This window comes from Tachysurus fulvidraco, chromosome 9, assembly GCF_022655615.1.
Source record: "Tachysurus fulvidraco isolate hzauxx_2018 chromosome 9, HZAU_PFXX_2.0, whole genome shotgun sequence".
Lineage (NCBI taxonomy): Eukaryota > Metazoa > Chordata > Actinopteri > Siluriformes > Bagridae > Tachysurus > Tachysurus fulvidraco.
In genome coordinates, this window is record NC_062526.1 from 23354312 (window position 1) to 23365910 (window position 11599).

The window sequence follows — 11599 nt, forward strand, 5'->3', positions numbered from 1 at the left end:
ACTGTGGACCGTCTGTTTTTTTTTTTCTTTTCTTGGTAGAGTGTCAAAAATCTCTGGCTTCTATAAACAGAAAAACAGCAAGCCCAGAATATTGTCTTAACAACAAACACAATTCCTCAGAGCAGTATGACACGACACACTGGATGGTTCACCTGCTTTTTTTAATTGCCGTATGTTTAATTACTTAAATAAAATAATCCTGTACCGGTCTGATTAATACCTCCTATTATTGTGATAAAGGATTCTTCTGGGGTTTTTTTGTAGCAATTTTTTATTTGTCAAACATTATGATTAAGATCATACATAGTATACAGTAAATAATAATTAATTTTTTTATTGTTTTTTTTTTCAATAATTAATTTTACCAATAATAATAATAATAATAATAATAATAATAATAATAATAATAATAATAATAATAGTCATTATATAGTTCTTATATAAACTTTTCACAATTTTTAATTAAAAACACTTAGTAATTCTTTGAAATTTTGTAATAGGAAAATAACTTTTTATTTTACTGTTTTTTTCTGTAAAATAAACATTACTGTTTTATGTAAATGTTACTTTTAAATTTTAAAATAAAGGAATATTTTTGTTTACATTTTTAATGTACATATATTTTTAATGTAAAAATTATTTTTTATTTTTAAAATTACTTATTCTTTTGTTTTTTTTTATGTGAAAATTAATTTCTTACTTTTTTTTATATAAAATTCCTCTTTTTTTCATTTTTTTATTCCTCTTTTTTTACATAATTTTTATGTAAAAAAAAAATTTTGGCAAATGTAATTACAGTTTGAGTTTTTGAGCAACAAAAAGCAAAACAAAATAAACAAAAAGCTTTTTCACTCTCTCCAGCATTTTTGCCGTCTTGTATTTCAGACACTGATGGCTGTGATATCATCAGGATTGACATGTGGGATCTCAAAGTGTTACTGTTTGTCTTAATTGAACATAACAGTTCTGTTAAAAAATGTCTACAGAGTTCAAAACTCTTGGCACCTGTAATGAGTCTGTATGTGTTTTCCTTTGTTTCTGTCTGCTGCCTTGCCCTGTTGTTAATTGTTTGCTCCGCCCACTTCTTGGTTACCATGGACACTAATTGTACTCAATCTTTCCTCCAGGTGTGTTGTCTTTGTCTCTGATTGTCTCTGCTTTGTCACTGGGTCCTGTCACCTATATATTCTCTGTCTGTCCACTTCCCTGGTGCTAGTCGTTGTTGGTGTAGTCTGTTGCCTGCTTATGTCTCTGTTCCTGTTTTGCCTGCTTATGTCTCTGTTCCTGTTTTGCCTGCTTATGTCTCTGTTCCTGTTTTGCCTGCTTATCTGTGTGCTTGTTTCTTGTCTTGGATTAATAAAACTTCAAGCTGCATTTGGATCCTCACTCGCCTTTGTCTCATCGTGACAGCAGCCTACTTTTTGATATGATTTTGCCTTACAGCCTCATTTTGCATGTACTGCAGTGTTGTTTCGGTAGAAAGGAAGCTTTATGCCCAAGATAATTTAAAAAATCATATAGAAGTACATGTATTTATATGTAGAAGAACATTTAAATATTTTAGAATAAGTATATATCCCAATTTGAGGGATCCTGAGGATTATTTCTCCTTTGAGGCATTTGTTATGAATTTTCTGGGGCAGCTTTGATTCTGAAGTTCTGATAGATTTAAATATAAATCAGACGCTCTCTCTTCTTAAATTGCTGAAACCACAGACAGAGCCAGGGACTGGGTTGGGGAAGTTTACATTTCTTTGAGGAGATCAGAGATTATGTTGTTTTGCACATATTTAAGCAGCAATAGGCAAAACGAAAATACTGTTTAATTACGAAACATCAGAAAGGGAAACAGTCATCACGAATCCATCGATTGTTCTCTTGCCATTTTAGCACGATTTTTTTTTATGAGCCTAACATTTTTTTAAATGTAAAATGACAGTTTAATTTCTTAACTTTCATTTTTCAATATTTTCATGTAAAGCTACCTTGTGTTTTTTTTTTTAATGGTCTATTATTAAAAGTTTATGTAAATTCCATTTTTACTTTATTATTTTACTTATTTTGTACTTTTTTTACTTATATATAACTGATTAATCATTATTAGTAGTTGTAGTTTTTATGTAAATATATACAAAAAATGTTGAAAAAATTTAAATTTAGGCCAAAAGTAAAGCATCAGGAATTTTTATGTCCTACTCAAATAGTGCTAGCTAGCTAACGTTAGGCTAACATTGTGAGCCAGCTAAAGTTTTTAATTTTAGCTTCTCTTTTACATTTGCTTAAATCCTTTTCATACGGTTCACTGATGTGTGCATAGCAGACAACCAAGAAAAAAGTGTTTACTTTTCTCTGGGAATCTCAGCGGTTTTACCTTTGGCCTAAATTTTACAGAAACATTTGTATTCCTGAGATTTCTGATTTTTTTCTTGAGGTCAAGTGTAGTAAAATGTCGAAGATGTCTAAGATAAGAATAATACATGTGTTGCAATACACTGACACTGCCAGTGTCACAGCTGTATGTGTGTCAGTGAATCTGCATTGACTTCTGGGATTGGGGTACAGAGAAAAGAGGAGAGGAAGCATGCAGGGCGAGTAGAGGAGCAGGTATGAGGGGAGAAATTGATGTCACTGCCATAACTTAGGCAACACAGCGGTACAGTGGGTAGCAGGGGATTTGGGTCTAGAAGCACACACATCCCACATGTGCCTACGCACACACATACACACGTACACGTGCGTACACACACATTCAAAACATCTTACATTTACGGCATTTGGTAGACACCCTTATCCAGAGCGACTCAAATTTAATCTAATTTTTATGCAATTGAGGGATTCGAACTCACAACCTTCCAATCAGTAATCCAAGACCTTACACACAAAGCAACCACAAAATACACATACACACACTTATAATAAACACACATGTACACCTTGGGTTATCACAGGTTACAGCACATTAGAGTCTCTTTATTTCCTTCTGTTTTCTTTTTTAACACACACACACACACACACACACACACACACACACACACACACACACACACACACACACACACACACGTCTGTGCTGAGAGTTAGAAAGAGTCATGAAAAGCCCTGCATATAAAAGAACAAATGGCAGATGGACACATACACTCTCTTCCTCTCTCTCTGTCTCTCTCTCTTTCTCTCTCTCACACACACACACACACACACACTGTTGTATAGCCATGAATCATTTACCAGACTGGGAGAAACCCAACACACACACACACACACAAACAGAATGTACCCAGCCAGGGCAAGTGAGTGTTAAGAAATTGAGAGAGAGAGCAAGAGAGAGTGAGATCAAATTATCAGATCAATTTTACACCACCTCACATGGTGCCATGTTTCATGGATCAAAAGAAATCTTGAGTTCTAATGAATGAATCACTCTAGTTGGTATCTCTTGCTCTGTGGGTCCACAACCTGAAGGAAAAATATCTCAGATAAAGGCACATTATCATAACTTTTCTTCTCACTCGACATTTTCCTATTCCGTTCCATGTCGTAATGAGGTAATTAATAATCTCACATAATGCAATACAAATATTAGACACAGCTACATAGTTACAACAGACGCTCGGCTCGGCTAGTTAGCGACGTACGAGATGACAACGGCGATGGCGGTAACTGCAACAGTATTCTTAGTGAAGCTTTAGATACTTATCTGGTAAGAGGAGGGTACTTATGACTAAAGCGCTGCTGCATCGCTTTCTTTACTGTACATACAAATGAAAATCAACTCAGCATTTCATTATCAAAAAAATCTCAGACTGAAGAATGGATGTTAATCCAAGGTGGATTTCTTTTCCTTTAACTGCACTATGAGTCAGCAGAGCAGACCACATCTCAGACCGTTTTAGGTAAAAGCTCTAGAATTTTGAGCTGAATTTGTTACTGCAATCATCTACAGTAAATCTTAATCTACTCTAAAACCAAGTTTGCCATATTAAAGACAGCGTGTTAATCGCCGTTCGACGAGTTTGACGTTACACAGTAATGTTCTAGAATGATCTTCTTAAAAAGTATTAAAAAAATAATTTCATTTCCGTTGAAAATAATTTCCAATAGATTAGATGTGCCATGGGAAACCATCATGAAGAAGAAGGCCAACGTCTACACCACCGAGTGGAGAAAATGGGGCACCAGAGAGATGTGACCGTGAGCAGGACGGCCTTTCATAATTTGATGAAAGGACAAAAAGAAATCTTATCAGGGTGGCTGCTGAGAGACCTCTAAAGGTGCTGGTAGTAGAATCTGTCGAGTAGTTCTCACTCCTTAGATGTGACAATAATCTCTTATATTCTTTACATGTTACAGAATAGCGTGGCAAGACTGAAGCCTTTTAGTTTACACTAAAAAAACAAAGACAGAAATTTTTGTTTATCACAAAAAACAAAAAAAAACAGCTTTAGCTTATCACCCAATGATCATTTTACCTGCTGTGAAGCGTTGTGGTGGCAGCATCATAGCATGGAGCTGTATCTCTTTAGCTGAAGTGGGTGCGGTAGCTAAACCAAAGCCCTTTCCACACACACACCACAAATCATATGATAAATTGTGACAGAATTCATCTCATATTCTTTGCATGTCTGGGCTACGGAGTAGGGTTGCTAGTCCGAAAAAAAAGACACCAAACAAACCTCCAAGCACGCAAAACCAGTTGTCAAAATGTGGTTTAAAGAAAACGAGACAGCACATCGCTGGGCTAAAGATATGTTTCTCAAGGAAGCAAGCCAACTCATCACCCAAAGAACGTGATCCGCACAGTAAAGCATGGTGGTGGGAGCATGAAGTTACAGCGCTATTTCACCTCAGCTGGAACTGGAGCTCTAATGAAGATGGAGGGAATCATGGATAGCTCGATTTTGGCACTCTGTCAGACAGCTAAAGATGAAGAAAAATGACACAGCTAAGATCTACATCATATAAAAAAAACCTGTGAAATGACTTGAAGAGAGATGGAGACAGGAGGATCCCCTCAAAAGTTTGATAGATTTGGAGCATTGAGTATAAAACTGGCAAATCAAAGCTGTATTCCAAGCAAAAGGTGCTTTAACACAGGATTTGTTAAGGCATGTGTATACTTTTTCAACCAGGTTATTCTGTATTTTCTTGTTTTTTGTTTCTTTTCTCTTGAATATTTAGCATTCAAGTTTGTTATTCGCTTGAAATATTTTGGTTATTATGTCAGAGCAAAGATACGAAGAGATCTGGCATGGTTGAGATTTCACATGGTTTATATTTTACATTAAATTAAACCCTGCAATTTTGACAGGGGTCTGAAGATTCTCAGCTCGCTGTGTAGTCATTTTGTTAAGACTCGACTATATTTACACCTGCACCAACACTGTGGTTTTTATCCAGGCAGACTAAATGTAAAAACACTCCCTTTACGGACTGCTATCCTGGAGTAGAATACACTTCAGACACTTACCAGAATCCTGTCTTCTGACTTGCCATTTTTGGTTTCGAGCTTGACACCACGAGCGAACTTGATCGCCGACTTGTCGACAAACTTCCTGATGCTGTCTGTTTAGAAAAAAAAAGCAAAAACATTACTGCATGTGCCCTCCGTCTGGCAATCGGATCGACAGAAACACACAGAGTCGACCAAGCACAACAAATAGATATGCATCAGCAATCCAGAGACGAAGAACTTTTCATGCCTGGGCCTGATGTCAGCACATCAATTTCTACATGAAATATAAACACTTTGAGGAAGCAAAGCAAACATGGATTGTCAACAGGATTAGATATCAAGTTGTAACCTTTGGTTTAAAATAAATATAACTGTGAAACTCTCTTCTGAATGCATTTTCATTAAATGAATTCACATCAATAATTAAGAAGAAGAAGAAGAAGAAGAAGAAGAAGAAGAAGAAGAAGAAGAAGAAGAAGAAGAAAGACAGACAGGCAGACAAACAAACAAAACAAACAAACAAACAAACAAATAAATAAATAAATTTGAAACTCTCCCGAATGCACTTTAAATACATTAATTCACATTAAAAAAGAACAAGAAAACAGACAGACAGAGAAAAAAACAAACAAACAAATAAATAAATAAAGTAATGAATCTTGGGGATTCTGTGTGTCATAAGAGAAAAACATGTTCACTCTATCATCCAGAAATTGCATGTATCCTATCCTCACAACACCTTCAGGAACTAAGAGAGCAAAATTGCCTGTGCTGTCTGATTGGGAGAAATGAATGAAGCGCTTCCCCTCAAAATCAACCACAAAGACAATGGCCAACTAGGGGTGTTTTTCAGCTCATGTATGCAAAAGATAGTAAAATATGCTTCCTCGTGTGTGTTCCCCAGCCCTCTGACACAGCAAGAGCAACAGTTATAGAGATTTATTTGAGATGGCTGCAGCCACCCCTGAAATATCCCTGGCCACACAAGTGGAAACTCCAAAAGTCGAGCATGCACATAAATATCTTCTGTAAGGTAAAAATAACAATTTAAAAAATGTTAAACATCATAACTTATGATCGCCTGAGCACTTCGTTATACTCCGGGTGGACTTTCTTCCTGTGATTATGTAGGTTTCCTGACTTCCTCCCACTTATAAATGGACACACTGTCAGATTCCAGCAGTTGGAAAAGATACAGTTGTGGAAGCCATTGATGATGTTATAAAGAAAGCATTTGTTATCATTTGCCCTAGACTTAAACTGGTGCGTTGGGAAAAGATTACATTAGGGAAAAACTTTGATCGCTCATGTTCTGATTCTTTACACCTTTCAATAAAAGAAGAATAAAAGTGTTATGTCTTTGCAATCACCTGTCATGACCGTCACTCAGATGCTGTATGATTACAGTCTGGGCTAAAAGAAATCAGCCACAACCTCTGTTCTTGGTTATAGCATGAGCTCAAACACCTGACGTCCTCGTATTATAGCCTATAGTACTAATGGAGCAAACGTGGCCTATGTTCGTCACCTGTATGCTCAGATTAGAGTCAGAAAACCCCAAGACATACATACATACATACATACATACATACATACATACATACATACATACATACATACATACATATATACAGTACATACATAAATAAATGCATGCATACATACAGACACACATACATGCATACTGTACTCTGCAGTAGTATTATGTGATCTTACGTGCTATTACGTAGGAAATAGGGGAAAAGAGTGAGAGACACGGGATGCACCAGTGTTAATTATGACAGCCTATTAGCACAGGGCCGATTAGGAGTAATTAGGAAATGAGAGCACGCAACAGCTCACGTTCATGTGAGATAGTGAAGGGAAAAAGCGCACGTGCGAATTTGCTCCAACAGTATATTAACGCGCAGCGAGCCTACGTGCGTCCCCTACACACACACACACACACACACACACACACACACACACACACACACACACACACACACACACACATACACACACACAAACATAGGGAAGCCCGGCCGCGCCTTATTAACGTAGCCCTTCCTTTGCGCTTCGGAATAAATAAACGGAGCAGTGGTCCTGCATCCAACACACACACTCTGATCTCTCACACACACACACACACACTGATCACACACACACAAACACTGATTACACACACACACTGATTACACACACACACACCGATCACACACACACACACCGATCACACACGCTATACTATTAAATAATACGCGCCCATCCATGCCCCGTTCATATGGCATATTTCCCCATATTTCCTTTCATAGAATCTACACATTCAGGTTAACGCCACTGCGTCTGATCTCACCGTACCGACGATCAGCATGAACCCGACATGCTCTAGAAGCTCGTGCAGAATAAGCAAACGTAACGAGGATGCTCTGATCTATATTTTTTATTGTTGTTGCTTTTTATTATTTAATTTTTTCATCTTTCCTCACCTGTTAGGTCTCTGGATACGCTCTGGAAACAGGGATGTGCAGCGATGTCTTTAGAAGCCATTTCCACCTTCTCTTCCAACCTCCTCACCCTGATCAGTGATTTAACGGCACAGAATTCAGCTCGCAGAGCATTCCGCCAGTACGGCCCTGAGAGCTCCCTCTCCCTAAGTCACTGAGAGAGAGAGAGAGAGAGAGAGAGAGAGAGAGAGAGAGAGAGAGAGAGAGAGAGAGAGAGAGAGAGAGAGAGAGGTGGGGGGAAGGGGGAGGGAAAGAGAGAGAGGTGAGGGAGAGGGAAGGAGAGGGGGGAGAGAGAATGGGAGAGAGGGGAAAGGGAGAGAGAGAGAGAGAGAGAGAGAGAGAGAGAGAGAGAGAGAGAGAGAGAGAGAGAGAGAGAGAGAGAGTGGATGTAAGAGGCACTGGGCAGAACAATAAACCAGGGATGGATCCAGGTGCAGAAATAGTCCCTGACCCTGTCCTGGTCATGGACACCCCTCAAATATCCCTGATCAATTCAGATCTCAATTCAAACACACTTTCTTTCACACTATGATGTTATGCTTTTGCATATGTCTCTGTAAAGAAAAAGAACCAGTGATCAAGCATGCATGTAAAATGAAATCATTCATTCATTCCCCTGAGCTTGGAGTCACAATTTCTCACCTTGACTATTGTGAGATTCCTTTTGTTCTACATCAAAAAAAAAAAAAAAAAATAGAGATAGGTAGATTAGCTGCTCTAAATTTCCCCCTATGCAAATCCAGGGTGTGAGAATAGAGATCACATATAGGATGTATTCCTGAGTCATGTGCAGTTCCTAGGAAAGGATCTGTTAAAGCCTTTACCAGTCATTTATCCTTATTTAGGGGTTTATACACCGTGGTGTATCTGGATTACTTTAAACCAATTAGAACATGCAACATGTGACAAGTGACACTAAATTGTAGTTCTGAACACTGAGCAGCATTTAGTAATCTTTTCATAAAATGCTGAAATGAAGCTGAAGTGAAATTTTCTGCTGAAATTTTGCAAAAACACTCATTCTCTTTATACACATGCATGTATGTTGATGAATGCCGAACACCTGTAACTTACTAGGTGTGTGTGAGGCACTGCTGATTTGCATGAAAGTCAAAGCTTCATAGAGCTGAAATGACAAGTGAAGTACAAAAGCTTGGGGATAGAACTGAAAGTTGTGTTGGCATTTTTTTCTTTGTTATTTTTGAAATCAATAATTCTGACCAAAGTACATTCAATTTTAGAAACTGACTGTGTAATTCAGCACTCTTTAAGTCATTCCACAGGGTTTTCAATAGGATTTAGATGCGGGAAATACACAATTCCCTCTATCTTGACTGCAGTCCCAGTTCTAGAGAAAAAGAAGCACGGTTGTAGTATAATAATGCCACCACTATGCTTCACTGGGTGTATGGAATACTTCGGGTGATACACTGTTTTGTTTTTGCACCTTCTTTCACTTTACTTGGTCAAAATGCTCCAGATCTCCTGTAGTTAACCCTTTTCAGGTCATTCTACAGGTTTGCAAATGAATTTAGATCTGGGCTCTGCCTGGGATGTTCCAAAACTGAGATTTTCTTATTGTTCTTCTAATTTCAATTTTGACTCGTCAAAAGGTTTTGTGCCAAATTAGCGCTATCCATGATATCTTGACTAGAGCATCAGTTCTATCTAAAATGAAGCAGGCTCATAGAATGATGCTTCCATCACCATGCATCACTGTGGGTATGGTGATCTTTGGCTAAAGATTTTCATATATTTTATCATATCTTTTATAAGAGTATGCAAAAAGTTCTATCTTTGTCTCTTTAGAGCGTAACATGGATGCTTTTTCCCAAAAGGTGTCACCCTACTTGTTAGCAAAGACATGTGAAGAATATGAGTGATTATAGTCACATCTAGGGAGTGAGCACTACTTGACAGATATTACTGTCAGCTCCTTTAATGATCTTGTAGGTCTCTTAGCAGCCATTTTGATAAGATTTCTTCTTGTCCTTTTGTCAGTTTTGCAGGGACAATCTGTTCCTGGTAATGTGGCTCTGGTGCCCCATTTTCTCCTCTGGTTACTGATGGTCTTCACCTTGTTCCAGTGTACATCTAATGGTTTGGAAATTATTTTGTACCCCACTCCTGATACATTTCAACACTGCAATCCTGTATATACTTTGTAAGTGCTTTGGCTTCAGCGTTCACGTGAAATGAAGCAGATGCCAAGAAAATCCAACTGAAACAGTTGATATTTTATTTGGGTTTAAACAGCATCACTTTATGGATGAGAGGCAAATTAACACGAGTCTGAATATGATTGTTCGTTTATGGAAAATTGGCCCAATAGAAATTTTGTTTTCCTCTTGAATTATTTTGTTTGGACTATGACACAATAGCCCTTGAACGTGTGTAAACTTTTTAAGTCTACTTTATCAGCAGTATTAAGGAGCGTAACATGTTTCGTGTTTTGTCCAGTAGTGACTCAGAGCTCAGAGGAAGTCCAAGGTCATTAGGTATAAATGAATGTGTGTTTGAAGGATCTTATCGGTTATATTTCTGATCAGAAATACAGACATGCGTTTCAAAATCAATTCAGTCTTCAACCAAACTCTTGTTGGTCAGTTAAAAAACACAAAAAGAAAGACGGTCTTCCTTAACCATATTTATAGTACTTGGGCGCCACCTGCTGATAGGTTTGATAGTATTACAGTTATTTTATTTATTTCCCAGAAAACAAGACATTTCTCAGTACACATTAATGTGGTGGTTGCATTAAAAACCAAAGAGATTCAGCTTTAGGATCTGTTTAAGATTACTTTATTGATTTAACCTTAAATCTTGTCTTTGATTTATTATTTTTCTATTAATTATCCTCCTATTCTTTACTTAATGCCATCTATTTTAAGTGTTTCACATTTTGTTTGTCTGTTTTCATTAAATTTATATTTAGCATAAGCCTTTATTCAGACTGACTTGGCAATGTGTCTTGTTTTCCTCATCAACAACACACCATGCTCCTGTTTGTTGGGATAAAACTTGCTGTGATGATTTCAGGGGTTTCATTAAATTCAGCAACAAAGTGAGTGAACTAAAGAGTGTGGAGATTCTTGTACAAAATAAATTTAGTAAATGTATCCAAATTGCAGAAAGTGTAAGGTCTTTATCAGGACAGGTTTTGATCAGTGAGAACTAATAAAATAAAAGGGAAAATTAACCTATCTACCTGACATTCATTTTTCATCTCATTGCTTACAATTCATGCTTGTGCCCCATCCTGTGATCTGACTGGTTAAGAGACTGTGAGCCGCCAAGAGAAAAAAAAATTGCCTCCGACCCCAGGATCCGCGGAGGCATGCACGATATATCTTATAAAACAGGAAGTACGTCCACAAACAAACCGGAAGCCAGTTTTTCCAAACGTTTTTTTCTTACAGGTCATTTTTACAAGTAATAATAATCATAACAACAAACTGACTATTGCACCACTATCTTTAATAATGCTAAAGATATATACATTGTAAGGCTATATATATATTTATAATTATATTAATTATACTTAATTACTATATAATTAAGGCTAATTATATATATATATATAATTGTATAAAACTAATTCTCTGCAGCATCCTTAACCAGTGACGGTTGCTAGGAGACGTTTGTATCAAACACGGACACACGA

The 11599-nt window shown here is 37.2% G+C and overlaps 1 protein-coding gene across 4 annotated transcripts in view; it reads right to left on the reverse strand.

The window, feature by feature from the left end:
* Positions 1–8096, reverse strand: part of LOC113662398 (capping protein, Arp2/3 and myosin-I linker protein 3-like) — a 49684-nt gene extending 41588 nt beyond the window's left edge. For 2 of the 4 annotated variants that reach the window (XM_047819014.1, XM_047819013.1), the window contains exons 1-2: positions 7918–8096; positions 5465–5559 (exon numbers count right to left, since the gene is read on the reverse strand). In XM_047819014.1, coding sequence (XP_047674970.1) covers positions 5465–5559; positions 7918–7978 — 156 coding nt within the window. In that variant the 5' untranslated portion in view covers positions 7979–8096. The remainder of the gene's footprint in view (positions 1–5464; positions 5560–7917) is intronic. The other 2 variants (XM_027177172.2, XM_047819012.1) reach the window with 1 other exon arrangement.
* Positions 8097–11599: the final 3503 nt, after the last annotated feature.